This window comes from Leuciscus leuciscus (assembly GCF_965113295.1).
Source record: "Leuciscus leuciscus genome assembly, chromosome: 2".
NCBI lineage: Eukaryota > Metazoa > Chordata > Actinopteri > Cypriniformes > Leuciscidae > Leuciscus > Leuciscus leuciscus.
This window is the reverse complement of record NC_138726.1, coordinates 50945806-50961075: the sequence shown is the minus strand read 5'-3', so window position 1 is coordinate 50961075 and position 15270 is coordinate 50945806. Positions and strand designations below refer to the sequence as shown.

At 38.5% G+C, this 15270-nt stretch overlaps 1 protein-coding gene across 1 annotated transcript; it reads right to left on the bottom strand.

Moving 5' to 3' along the window:
• Nucleotides 1–7580: 7580 nt before the first annotated feature.
• On the bottom strand, nucleotides 7581–10913 carry cd248a (CD248 molecule, endosialin a). Its single transcript, XM_082162291.1, has one exon. The coding sequence runs from the start codon at nucleotides 10688–10690 to the stop codon at nucleotides 8516–8518; it is 2175 nt and encodes a 724-aa protein (XP_082018417.1). The 5' UTR covers nucleotides 10691–10913; the 3' UTR covers nucleotides 7581–8515.
• Between the last annotated feature and the right edge of the window lie 4357 nt (nucleotides 10914–15270).

The window sequence follows — 15270 nt, the reverse complement described above, 5'->3', positions numbered from 1 at the left end:
CATATTTTCCCATGGTACATTTTGACCCTTCTTCCAAACTGTCAGCATGACACAGTCTAAAACAGAGCGAGAACAAAAGCACCTTGCCCAGTAATATTATTAGAATAAAGGTCAAGTAGGAACTTGTACTGTCTACATGTCCTTATCAGTCTGTCAGAGGTATGCCGGCTAAAAAAGCTGCCAGATCTGGCTTCTGTCCATAGGAAAATGCTGCATTGCAGACCTCGCTGAGACCCCTGAGGTGCTCGAGAAATCGATCATAGGGAAAGTGGCAGATTATGACATTGTGATTGATAGAAAAGGCTAAAAATAAAACGGTTCTCAGAAATGAGGGCAACAACCTCAATTTCAGACAGGCCCCTCCAGTACTGTAAACAGGACCAAGATTAAAGAGGAGTTCACATCAATTTTCCAATATTTCGTAAATGTTAGGATATAGACAGACCTCCCGTCTAAAGCATTTTCTTGGAAAGAGAGGTCAAAGCATGGAGTGTGCGATGCCACAGGAGAAGATCGTTTAAAGAAATGCTGGTTTTATGACCCTCCCACATCTGGTTTCACCTAAAGCACTAATAACCTTCCATTATGTTCCAGTGAAGTTTCCAGAGAGTCATTTAGCAGGAATTAGTAAGACAAACTGGGGACCTCCACCAAAAGGAGTGAATCCAAATACCTGCCTTAAATATAAAGTAAAGAGAATGATTCCTCATTTTCAGCCTCGGTGGAGCCAATTATGGAGACACGCGGATAATGTATTGTGTTTAAATCTCGGATGATAGAATTGTAGAAGGATGATATGATTTAAACATTCTTTCCTAAGTAAGATAGTCCAGTCAGGCGATCTCTGTTAGAAACCACTCGCTTTACCTATATAGTCATATTTCCACCAATAAACATTCCAAGCGTAAACGACACAGATAATCAGATGATTCCTCATGATTGGTTTACTACATAATTCCATAGTTTAGATACTGTTTATTGTTCATAGCTTGTTCACAGCTGAATGAACATTTGTCCTGAGCTATTTATTTAATCCACAGAATCAACCAGAAATATCTGATGAGACGCATGGAATTTACAAACATACAAAGACTCCTGAGGAAATCGTTTGACCCACTACTAGCACTAACAACCGAGCATAATACACTTATTTTTGGCTGCTGACCCAACATTACCATTTTAGCAGCTGACCTTGAATCCATATATCCTCTCATATTTATGAAACAGTTGGTTCCAACTTGGACGAGTCACACTCAAAGCTTTAGTGACTATAAATAAAATATTAAACGCACACACATGACTGCACATTCAATTTTAACGTGCCAAGTTGTTGCCTGGAAACTGTAAACAGCCTACAGTTGCACAAATGAAGTATTACTTGGAGGAAGAAGTGTTTATTATGACAATTAATTCTAAATTTAACTGATGAATGTTGCTAAATATAATTATATAATAGCCTACATTCATGTTGATTGGAAATTACTCTTCTGATTATTTTCGGAAGGAAACATATAAAAGGATTTGAAAATGTACTGTATCCATTTGTGTCGGCGCAATTACTGTTTAGTCTCAATTTGAACTTCAATTATTTATCACATCTTAATTTTTCTCTCTTGAGTGCCATCTTTTTTTAATTTAAAGCACAGGCCTCCTTAGGAAATGAATTTTCAAATTCTTTCTAAGAACGGCAGCTTGGGTTAAAAAAAGAAATCGCTGAGGGTATGTTATTCATGATGTTCATACATTAGTGTGCTGCATCTTGTATCCTTCCTTATTCATAAGGATATAAATATTGTATTTTCGAAAGGCTTCAATTGAGAATGAATAAAAACATCTGGGTTTGTCATTAATAAATAGAAAATTTTGTAGCTCAGACAAAAACTCCCAAGGATTCACCTCAGCTACATTTATGTGATTGTCTAGACAGGAATTAAAGGGGGAAAATCTGCACAGGAAATATTAGATTACACCACAGATGTTGCTTCACTTTAACAATCTGTGCTATAAATTATTTAAAAAATACTATACTTTATTTTACCCCTTTACTATAAGTAATGTTGCACCTACATGTTAACTAACTCTCATTAGAGTATTAATAGAGTATTAGTAGACTTTTAGATTAGTAGAATAAGTTGACATGTAGCAGCAAAGTTACTTATAGTCAACAGAATGTCTAAACCATCAAAATAAAGTGTTACCAAAAAATCTTAATACACATTTAATAAACTAGATCAAACCGTTCAAAAAGCCCCCAGACTAGCATGTAATCAGATATCTGGCAAAGCAATGGCTATATGGATTGATGACGGCAGGATAGAAGAGGATCCCCTGGGTCTCATGCACAAAGAGAAGATTCTAGGATTACATTAGAATTCACTCAAATTTGCTCCTAAGCAACTCAAATCACCAAGACTGGGGTTTATAGGAGAACATATCATGGTGCAGAATGTTAAATACATATTTATTGCTATTTTTAAACAGTAACACATTCGCATCATCACACATGCGGGCTAGTTTCTAATCTCTTGTTTTCTATTTTCAGACTCATTGATTTTACATTATGCTAAGGGATTAAGTCTGGTCTAAGGTCATGTTAGACAGGCAGACAGATCCAGAATATATACAGAAACACAAGAGCAGAACAGCCAATCTTACGATCTCACTATTTCTACTGTGTTTGAGAGGGTCATTTGGTCACTTTACCTTCTGCCTTTGAATCCAAGACTCGAGTTTCTACGAACAACTGTATCAGAAAATCTACTGCCATGGTTCTTAAAGGGCAAGTCCAATAAGAAATGCAATTTTTTTCATATTACTCATCCTTATGTTGTTCCAAACCTGCATTTTTTTTGTCTTCTGTGGAACACAAAAGAAGATATTTCAAACAACGCATCCACTGTTTTTACCCATAGAGTGAAAATGAATTAAACAACATGAGGGTGAGATAATGATGACAGAATTAAAAAAAAATTGGTAAACTACACTCTAAAAAATTTAACTATGATTTACTACTTTTTTTGGTGAAACATTTTTACACTCAAAAAAATTGAGTAAATTTGAAAGCTGTGAAATCAATAAAATATACTGTATGATTTTGAGTACCGGTAAATGCAAGTAAAGAAAATTAAGTAAATATGAGTAAGTGCATCTGGTACATTAACAAATAAAATTGAGTAGAAATACTTTAACATTTAAACATTTAAAAAACAATATTTATGAGTAATATGAACTGTTTTTATTTATGAGTAATATTAACTTTTTTTATTTCCTCTAAACCTTTGTAAAATAGTATTCCATTCAACCACCAGTATACATGACATTGGCCTTTATTGTCGATGAGTCCAGCAATACAGCATATTTTACACTGTTTTAACATGTATACAATATTGCCTACATTTAAACTCATTTAACAAACATTTTTAGAAGTAGAAATGAAACGTGTAATCAACCGGTCTGTTATCCAATTTCCACCGGATCAGCGCTGTTTCTCGTGCCGGAGACGGACTCGCGCTCTGCGGGTGAACTTCGAACTTCATACCGCCGTCCTGCATTTCACTCATCATAGCCGAAAGATACTGCGAGCGACTGACTCCATAACCTGCCAATAAACAAACAGTGCACAGTTCTGAGGACATTTTATCATCCAAATGAATTATATTCATTATCATCAGGAATAAAGTCATGTGTTTTATGCGCGAAAAGACATCAGGCGTGACTCTCGTTTAGGTGTCACATTACACATGTCCTCTGTACGTTGTTTTGCATTAAAATGATTTAAAGCACAGTAATGATTTTATAGATAAAATAAAACATACACAAACCTGAATTTCACAGAGGAAATGCACCAATTCTGGCGACGCTGAGAAGAGAGTTGTTCTGGACTGGAATCTGTATGTTTAACTCAAACAATCAAGTAAACTTTTATTTTATTAAGTTAATAAAGTTAAATATTACTGTAATATTTACTAAGCCACATAATAATTTTTTAGAGTGTACCCCTTTAAGGCTTAGAGGAAAAAAATCTGAGCATTTCCAAGTCACTAAACTTTGTAACTACATTATGTCAATGCAATTAAGATAACACGGTCTTAAAATGCAATATAGGAAAATGATTGCTGCCTGAATAGTTGGTTGTATAGTATTAATATTTAACAACAATGATATTCATATCCTGAAGCAAAAATACTAAAACCATCTGCACATACTGTAGCTGCTGCTTTATATACACACACAAAATTGGAAAATATACAGTCATGTTCTATTTGTTTGTGAAATTGCTGCCACAGCGATACAGTGTGCCATGGAAAATGAATTGATTTTAAGGTTGATTGACAGATCAAAGGCGTCTGCTTGGGAAACCCCATGATCTACACATCTGCTCAGCAGCTTGTGAAAACAGATAGACCTTGGCTTGAATGGCAGGAACCATACCTTCAAAAATCTCTAATTGTAGATCTTTAATCCCTCCGTCCCATAAACACAAGGCATCACGAGGCGTGCTATTAGCACTTTAAGAAACCAGAACAGAACCGAAGTAAAGAATGTGGGATTGGGGGTATCGGTTTACTTTCCTGAAAACAAAAAGCTTTGAGAATGGCAGTCCTCGCTGAAGTGACTTGGAAAGAGAAAGTGATGCTTGTGTCGGATCAAAGCAAAGCTACTCAAAAAGAATTTCATGATCTTGGCGAGTAATCCAAGCGCTTTAGAAAAATAGGGCATGACTGCATTTTGTCTGATCTGCTTTATTCTGAAAGGAAAATTGTAAAAGCATGCAATGTTTCCTTCAGACAAGCTACAACTGACTGATAATGTTTTGGGGCATGGAATATATTCATATAGTTTAACTGCACATGAATAATGTATTTTACACCAGAAACATGGTCTGCCTTTTTGGGAGATTTAGAAAAGATTCACTTGAGAGCAGATTAGGAAGTAGACTCATAAAATTCCACCCTATTGAGCAATTTTAACTTAATTTTAGAAGTCAGTGATGGATAGTGCACACACACATACGCACACATTTACATTCCAACAGATATTTGCTGACAGACATTCAATATACACTCAGTGGTCATAATGCCTGCTTGTAAATACAAATCATTTTGATAAATAAATATGTAGATCTTGCAGACATGTCCAATAGGCCTATAGTTGTCTTTTATTGTTACAACACATAAAACATACCTGAACACCAAAGAGCATCATAGATCAACCGTATTCCAGTTTAGTCTTATCACTTAAGTCTTATCTCACATTTCATGCTATTATGAATGCACAAATCATACACATTCACAGAGAGCTACATCTCTCTCTTTTTTTTGCATCTCATCTTATTCCTGCAGTCCCTTTAGCTCCATTTACTCACATACATAATGCATGATGTTAAAAGTCCTTCGGTTAAGAAAGTATCTGCCAAAATGTGAATTCTGAATAATTTACTAAAAGCTATAAAACAAAGTTTGGAAACTAGTATACGAGAAGCCCAGTTTGGTGTCATGCATAGATATTCAGCCTGGCTCCATATTACAGCAGGAATAGAAGAGCAAAATACACATTTCCCAGCACCCATCTCTCCTTCCTTCTCTGAATATCATCTTAGATTCCCCAGATCTTCCTTTCTTTTTGGAATTTGCCCCCTCAAATTTCTGACACATTGCACTTTCATACATGACTGATCATAGGACAAGCAGTACAGCAGGCAGCCAAGGGAGTCCATAAGGGTACATGCGAAGATTTATGGCCACATATACAGCATAGCTGAGACCCGCCTGTACGTGATTCATTCAGATTGCCAGCAAGTTTACAGAAAGTCCTACAACTGGACTGAATATTTGCATATTAACCAATAAGAACTGGAATGATGATAATGAACAGAATGAAGTTGACACCTCAACATCAAAAGAATACCATATTAAAAGTTATTTCATGGTAATACTGGAATTTAGGCAGCAAAGCTTGCTAGGTTTCTCTACTGAGAAAATAAAATAAATAAAACTTTGGTATTCTCCGTCCATCCCAATACACTAAGGCATGCTAAACACATTTGCCAATATTCCATGTCGGATGGGATATGGAATGTCAGACTGATGTTTTAAAAACACACACTGGTGTTTTTAATGAGCCATATCATCCTCCATAGGTGCTGGAAACGAGGCATAAAATTGACTTCGGATTCTATATGTTGCGTGGAATGTAGGAACGGTGCTCCAATAATAATTCTTCCTTAATTAATAAAGCTGACAGGTTGTTTATCAGGAAAGGCAGGAGAGCATGAGACTGGTTATGCATGCAATCAAACACACACAGACACACAGCTAAGCCAGTAATGCCGAACACACTTTGGAATACATAACAGAAATCAGTCCATTCCTCCTCCTAATGCACTGCTGAATTTAAAAGAGGCATCTGTGGAATGTGGAATGGCCATGAAATACTCAAAAGTTCCTTTGAAGAGTCTGTTGCTGAAATCTTTCCCCAGCTGCTTATCACTGGGCTGAAAGTGAGAATGCCTGCGGGCACGGAGCAAACAGAAACAATCAGTAAGCCTTTGAAATAAAACTCATTACTGGGAGCATTTGTTAAACTGACATTAGTAATTATTGTGGAAGTTTGATTGCAGTATTTAAAGGGATTATTTGAAGAATTAGTTAAATGCCTTTAAGGAAGCATATAATATTTACTATAGCATGTGGCTATAAATAATTTTAGATATTTCCTAAGAAATAATATAATTATATAATTAAGCTCTTATTTTGCATAAAGACAATTACGTAGGCTATATCAGATATTAGGCACAATGGGTTTTTTTTGTTCATTCTTTACAACATCTGAACACTAGTCAAAAAATATTAAAAAGAAGGCTGCATTTATTTAAATACTATTACAATTTAAGAATTACAATTCTTTGATTATAAGTGTTGAAACCAGTTGTGCTACTTAATATTTTTGTGGAAACCATGACAGTTTTTTTCTTTGATGAATAGAAAGTTCAAAAGAACAGCATTTATTTGAAATAGATTTTTTAAACAACAATGTTGAACTCTTTACTGTCACTTATAATTCACAATATACATCCTTGCTGTCATTTCTTTAAAATCTTACTGAACTCAGTTTTAGACCAAGATGAATCTAAAGTTATCTCACACAGAACTGTAACCACAACAGTAAAACATGTAGGAAACTGTCGGTTTTCGAGCGATTACACCGGAGTGCTTTTCCTGTGAGGCTGAAGGCTGAACACGCCAATTATCCACAACACAGCATGACAGTAAGTAGCTCTCTGATGTCTGTCCAGATTTATCTGATTGGATAATCAGCTGGTATGGTTCTGTACCTTTATAGTACCACTGTCAGTCACTGAAAATCCCTTCAGTATCCACATGGAACAAGAGAAAAAATAATAGGATAGAGGCATAGTTACTTTTATGTAACGGTGTAAACCTTTATCATGTAGTTTTCCTAACCCTAAAAAAGCCTACACATTAAACAGCAACATTGTCGAATAATGTTATAGGCATGTATAAGCCATGACATCAAAAGCCAGGTATTGCATGTCCCAAGAAAATAAAGACACCAAAATGTAAGCCTTGTTGAGCACTTTAATAAACAGTAAAAAAAAAAAAAAAAAGTTGTTAAAGTAAGAAATTTGGTTGGTTATCCATACCTCACTTTCACTTTGCATATCAAAACATTACACTACAAACTGATCAAAGAAAAGTCATTGGTACACCATTGTCTGGCTCCTTGTTCTAACATTTTAAACTGCTTGTGAAGTATGACCAACTTCACTCACATAATGTGGTATTATAACAAGATTAACCTCTAAAGCAGTGGTTTTCAATCCAGGTCGCCAAGACCAGGATTGAAAATCACTGATCTAAAGGACTGTTTACTGTCATTAGACACAGAATGCCTGGAAAGCATTTTCTTGTTAGGCACAGTTTTGTGGCAAAAACATTTAACACATATGATAGAAAGCCTTTTCTTGTTCTGGATCACCACAGGGAATAAAAATCTTAACATTGTCAAAATGGACTGCAGTTATGGCTCTTTACAGAACACATTTCTTAAGACATGACTCACTTGAATGACACAAGCACAGCTATTCGGATGGAAAGTTCTTTCAAATTAAAAATAAATAACCCACATTACTCAAGAAAGTATTCTCATCTATTAAGCATGCTCTCTTATTTCCCATGTGACTGTTAAGCAACTGTTTCGCAAAACAAGAGATCAGTGTGAGCAACAGTAGAACCATTTTTATTGCCTCTTGGAGGGGACAGCAGAGAATGAGGCTTAGTGGTTTTAGAGTCATTCCTCTTTGCCCCCCACCTCCCTTTTCTCGCATAGCAAACTGTCCAGATAAACATCCACAAATAATTATGGATTAAAAATGTCAAAGGGATGGGGTGCTTATCCTCAATCCATCGAATTCCTCTTGGAACTCCCATGACTGTGAAGTTACAAAACCAAGTTTATTTACATTTTCACACTGTCCAGTCACAGTCCTACTTGCTTAAACATGGGACTTAGTTCCGCTACCAGATATGTCAGCAGCCGCTTTATCACCAGCACCGGCAATCCAGTGATAGCAATCGCTTGTGCTCTTGTTCTGTGGTTTAACTGTGTAGCGAGTACAATAGATAATGCCAAGGACCACCATCATCACAATGAAGATGCAAAGTGGCACTAGCAATCCAACTAGCAACCAGCTGGTTCCTTGGCTCTTCTCACTGTTGTTGTCATCATCAAGGATGACCTCTATTCCTTGTGACTGCATTGGGAACAGGGTGGAAGTTTGCTGCCCTAGACCAAAGGTGGTTGAATCATAATCATCCCTGTCATCATCATCATGGTCTTGGTAATAAGACGCATAATCTTCATGGAAGTGTAAAGGGTTCTTAGCAGTTTCCTGTGTCTCAGGCTTTGTTTGGGTTGAGCTGATCCAGAGCCAATTCCAGGCCCCGCCTAAAGCTGTGGTGGAAGGGTGGTCTGTGGGAACTGTTGTGCTCTCATCCTCATAATAGTCTGGTGTGGGCGTCGGAATGGTTGGTGGAAAAAAGGCATTATGAACCGGTTGTTCTGGATGATGGTCACCATCAACTTTAATGACCTCAGGGGAGTTTTCAGTCTGTGTAGTTGTTTCAGGTTCCACTTCAGTTGTCCAAATCAGGTCTGTCGGAACAGTCTCCACATTGGGCAGCTCAGTTTGCCAGTTCAGAGGTATTCCCCAATCAGACTCAGATGGAGGGCGCCATGGGTAGACTGGATCCTCTGGTTCCCAAATGGGGTTAAGAGTAATCAATGGGTTGGAGACAGTGGTTGTGGAAGTCTCCAGGTCCTGCCCGATGAGTCTGCAGGAATATTGGTTAGGTTGAAGAATATAACCTTCTTCACAGTAGCACTCAAAGCCTCCTTCATAATTAATACACATCCGTTCGCATGTTCCCTCAATTTGGCATTCGTCAACATCATGACAGCGACTCTGGTCCTCTTGCAATGGGGCAAAACCAAGATGGCAGTGGCAAATATGGGAACCCATTGTGTTTTCACAAGCATGTTCACACGGGTCATCCACACACTCATCCACATCTTCACAGGCACCCTCTTCATCTTGTCGGTATCCATCCCGGCAGCGACATTCGAAGGTACCAGGTGCATTTACACAGATATGCTCGCAGGGACTCTGTAGGCATTCATTGACATCTACACAGCCCCGTTCATCGGGTGCCAGCATGTAGCCATCAGGACAAGCACAGCGGTAGCCGCCCATTACAGGCAAGCACTCAAACTCACATGGAGACCCATTGCAAGGGTCAGACGGAAAGCAGCTTACCCCATCCTCAGCCAGGAGAAAACCCTCAGTGCAATCGCAGTAGTTTTGTGAGTCACTCTCAATGCAGAAGTGATGGCAACCTCCATTGTCCTTATCACACCAGCTTGTCTTAGTCACATCAGAGCAAAAAGGTGGATCCCTGTTCCAGCCTACAGTTCCATCATCCTTTAATGTGCACAGAACTGACTGGTCATCCATAGTAGGACATGGTACAGTTGCCACTGATCCAGATGGGACATGCGTTAAGAGGGTACTCAGCAGGTTAAAATGGGTACTATAAAGTGTATTCCCACCTCCCTCACTAGCAATAGCTGTACACATGCCTTGGAAGTTATACCTGCACAGGTAGCCATCCACTGAAATCGAACAAGGTCCATCCTTCCATTTTAGATTATCCCCTTGCTCATTGGCTGCAGTGCTGTAGGGAATCCCCACACATCGTGGGGACGAGCAGGTACTAACCGAATCCTCTTTTAGCCAGTTTGTGTACTGGGTGTCCTGATCTCCAGTGATCCACGAGAAGCCACGCAGGGGCCGGGTTGGAGAACATTGTCGGGGTTGTCTCTGAAGGCCAATCCAGATATTTGCCTTGCCTCTGTGGTGTGGTCTCAGTTCCACATTGGAGAAGAGCTCCTTCACCATTTCTGCTTCCTTTGGATGCCTGATGGTGGCCAGGTTCCCACCTAGTTCCTTGCAGCTCCGCCAGGCGTCCAGGAAGATCTTGCGCTGAAAGTAGAGCACATAGCACCCATCCTCGCTGCAGAGCGCATCCCGTTCTCTCAAGTCCAGAGTCTGCACGCCGTAGAGGCAAAGTAGTGAGGACAGCAGAATAACACACAGAACCGGACAGCCCATACCTCACACCTACTCTATTTTCCTTTGTATTCTTTTTCCCTTTTTTAGGTGGCTTTAAATATGCTAAAATACTTTTCAGTGCCCTAGATGCCCATTTTTCTTATACTTGTACCTGTATTAAACTTTTCCCTTCTTTCATTTCCTCTCTCACTGCCCTCCTTTCTCTCTCCTGTCCAGTGGAGATCTGTGCCTAAGCTGAGAACTTACAATCTCACCCTTGACGTTCCAGCATGAGAAAGAGAGAGAGGGAGAGAGAGAGAGAGAGAGAGAGAGAGAGAGAGAGAGAGAGGGAGGGAGGGAGGGAGGGAGAGAGAGATGGAGGGAGGGTTGGAGAAATGAAAGAAGGCTAGGAGTGACTGAAGAAAAGGGGGGAGACGAAAAAGATGGGTTTTGGCACAGGCAGGACCAATGTGTGAGTATTTTGGGGGGATTGGGGGGTGGGGGGGTGGGGGGGGGCAGCAGTCTCTGTGCTTTTTCACCAGAACGTAACGTATGTTTCTCATAAGAGCGTGTATGGAAATGGTTTGGGACTCTGCCCCTGCTGCACCACCCCCCGCAACTCCATGTGACTCTCCACCCCCCACCAAACTCTGAATGCAGGATAAGTTAGAACAAACTGTAATGCTTATATTTTACCCACATAAAAAGCAAACAAAAACTAGAGATTTTTTTAACAAAGAGCAAGTCTGCTCTAACAGTCCCACTCGCATCTCTCAGGACTTTCTTATTCCAGCTTTTCTCTGATCTTTCCAGTTTTTCATATTGTTTTTGTTTCTGGGTCTCTCCTTGGCTCTACTGGAGCTGTGGTGCTGTGGGTAATGTGTTATCATGCCATGTAAAAGCTATTGTGCTCTTAAGCATTTTTTTTCTTTTTCCCCCAAATGTCCCCCTCCTCTCTAAAACCAGGCCTATAAACAATGAAAGACAAAACATAAAGACAAATGTTAATATCCAAATAAAGTATGTAACTTTATTGTACTAATATTAGATGAATGAATTATTCAAGAAATTATTATAGCAACTAAATATTTTATGTTGGACTGAAAATAAGCGTGTTCATTTTTGTTTCAAAATGTCTAATGGGCATTGTTAAGTGAATTATATATATATAACGTAAATATGCAATCGTCAATGAATGTAAATGTGCAAATGTACAGTTTTCAGAAACCTTGATGAATGAAACAAGTATTGTTCATACCTGACTGAGCGTAGAAAAACTCAAATGACCTGAAGTCTGCCAGGTCTGCCTGTGCAAACTCTGCAACATCAACAATCACTGTGCACCGGAATGATAACAGACCTAGTTATACTAGAGGTTAAAGTATCCACAATCGTAAGGAACAAAAGCAGATCTAGTTTTGTAAAGAAAACAGAGAAGGGGGAAAACTGAGGTGGGTCTAGGTCTGCATATGGTCGTAATGGGGATACAGTTCTGTGGGGGGTTACACAGGAGCAGCCTGAGGAGGAAATGGCTAGATTTCTAAAAGATCATTAAAAATTCATTCTTGTGAATGAAATACAGATGAAGCACACGTCCAACACAACCGATAATATCAGATAACTACTTCATGCACTGAAGTTGGTGGTGCATTAGTGTTTATTTTATTGTGTATTACTATGGACAAGGACTCATAAAACTTGACAATCGTAAACCAAGCAATTTGTCTCCTGTTGTGGTGATCATTAAAAGCGAATATTTCACATCATAACTTTTTGGAGAGGTCTCAAAAGGTTAAATGATCTGTAATCTGTGGATTTGTTTTTCAGTGCACATGCACAATGATACATCTACAATGCAAAATTCACTGTTAGTAAACTTGTGACAATCCTAAGAGCTTGGACAGATCTGTTCATACACTGCAAATGTTCTACAAGAACATATCGATCATTACCATGGAAACACTCAATGTGAAAAATACAACCCTGGATCTGTGTAATAGCTACACCTTAGTAAGAGCCAGCCAGTCTTTAGCTAAATGAAACATGAATTAAAATCCAAGAATCAAGGGAAGAAAACAGTTCCAAGAAGCTTTTGTTACAAGATTTCAAGAACGCAACAGCCTTGAAAGTCCTGATTATAGTGAGAATTTTTTTTTAACATGAAACCAACCTGAAGTGGGGCACATGTGTTTTAAACAATTTATTTGACTTATACTTTCTTTGGCATCCTCTAAATTTACTATCAGTCTATTTTCTTTTTATCTCACCATCAGTATTGATTAATAAAACCTTGATCTCACAACTCAGCATTTCTCAGGTACACTGAGGTGAAGCAAGGTCAAATCTGCAGGACAGCACAGAAGATCCTCAGGGTATTTTTCTCTCTCTCATTTATTTGCCTTTATTTCTTTCCTGGAACAGTCCGCCCAGCACCACCTGTAAACCACATTTGCTCTTTTCCGCCCTCAAGATCCCAATATCTTAATATTGTTCTCAGGTCTCGAGCTGTTCCCCGTCATATCATGCAGAACTGAGTCTGTTCACCCACTAGCTGCTCTGTAAACAGTCTCTAATTCTTGCATGTGATAATTATATGAATTAGAGCTGTGATTAGGACCGAGAAGAGAATAATGAACTGTTAAATATGTAACAGACATTCATGCCTTCAAGCATTAAGCTTGCTATTATGCTCTCATGCTGTTTGTAACTTGGCTGGAGTCAGTATTGTTCGTCTTGGTTTAGGACCTCTGGAAAGTAAAAGCAGACTTAGGGTGTGTTCACACGTGGTAGGTTTGGTTTGATTAAAACGGACTCTGGTGCGATTGCTCTGTTTGTGCGGTTCATTTGAATAAGTGTTAGCGCTGCCATCTGAACCCTGGTGCCACTAAAGAAGCAGTCTGAGACGCTGAAAAGATGAGTCTCAGTCCGCTTCCAAACACACTCTGGTGTGGTTCGACTGAAATATGAACATAACATGGACCAAAGTCACAAATTAACCAAAAAGAGGACACAATGTCACAAGATACGACCATAATTTATACTATGTTTTCCATAACATTTTTGGTCCGGACCGAAAGAATTGAACTAAGTGTGAACACACCCTTAATGCTATTAGTTCTGAGATACTGATACGAATGGAAGCCCCATGCAGAGAGCACTACAAACTCTATTTGTCTATCTTGAAAACAGTATTCCACAAAAAAAAAAAGAGAAAATTATTGTAATATATGTTACCGGTCAACATTCCCAGCTGTGTTTGGAAACAAAGATCTTGGTGCAGGATGTATAGCCTTAAGCGGCAGTGTTTGACATATTTAAAATTCATAATTCAGTCTTTGAGAGCACTTATGGAAAGTACTCTCCCTGAACCATAAGTCTCCAATCCAATTCAGCTGAAGCGGTCATCCCAAAGATACATTTCTGGGTCAGGAACTACTTGACTGTACACAAGCATACAGACACTGCATGGATCACACATATATCATGTTCAGACACTGTGCATTACATCTGTTTAAATACTACAGCGTCTGGAGATCTTTTGATTCAGACGATTCAGATGATCTGAATGCTAGAAAGACACAGACAACAGATTTGCACAGATATAAACACTGTCCTCCATATTGATATCAACTTGTATCTAAGATTGGGATTATGACACCTGAATCCTTTTTTCTTAATGTACTATTCAAGCCATTTTCAAGTCTTACAGTGAATTCTCATCAAATACAACACACTTGGAATAATAATCTCCGCCAAACAATTTTACTTTGTCCAAAATGCCTGTACACTGTTACATACAGAAGTAAACTCTAGAGCAGGACACCCTTTGTCTGGGAAACCAGTCCTTAGAGGTTAAGGCACAAAACAGGCTCTTGTTCGTAGTAAAAACAACAACTATGAGTCTATATGAGCCCTAGTTCTAACAGAACACACACGAAGAAGCAGAGTGGCTTTGAAGCAAGATGCCATAGTAAGTCTGGCCCCGGTTAAGAGAGTGAGGAGAAAGTCTGATTAACACTGGGGTGAGTGAAATGTCAGAGTTTGTGTGTACCCTCCCCTATACACCCCTCAGGGTCGGACCAGGAAAGCAGTCTTAAAAACAACCCCCTCTACTCCACAAGTCCCACTGTGTAAAATAAGGGCCGTATTGACTCAAGAGTCAAGAGCGGTATTCAGGTTGGAAAGCTATTTTGAATTGTATAAGAAGAAAATTATACATACGCTATATAATACATAACATATTTTGGATTTTTGTGTTTGTGTGCTGTTCATTCAGTCTGATCTCATTGGCATTCATAGGGATTCATATGTAATGTTTGCACATACATTTGGAAATACAGTACACTGAAACATACCATATGGATGTACTGACTGCATCTAAAACATAAAGGTATTTACTTATGCACAGCTTGAGAAATGTAAAAATCTTTATGAATACTTTATATTTGTATTACAATTATATATTTTACTATTATACAGATATCTGAGCCCCTAACCTCACCCCTACTCTAAACCTACCCACTTTTCAACAATGAAATATATTCAGAAAGAAAATTGGTGACAATAATTTTTGTTACAATATAGATGACTATTAAAGACATACCATTTTTTTTTTTTTTTTTACTCGTTTAAGTTATGGA

Bases quoted from the DNA above. Each gene is read 5' to 3' on its own strand.
- cd248a (XM_082162291.1), bottom strand. From the start codon at position 10,690: ATGGGCTGTCCGGTTCTGTGTGTTATTCTGCTGTCCTCACTACTTTGC.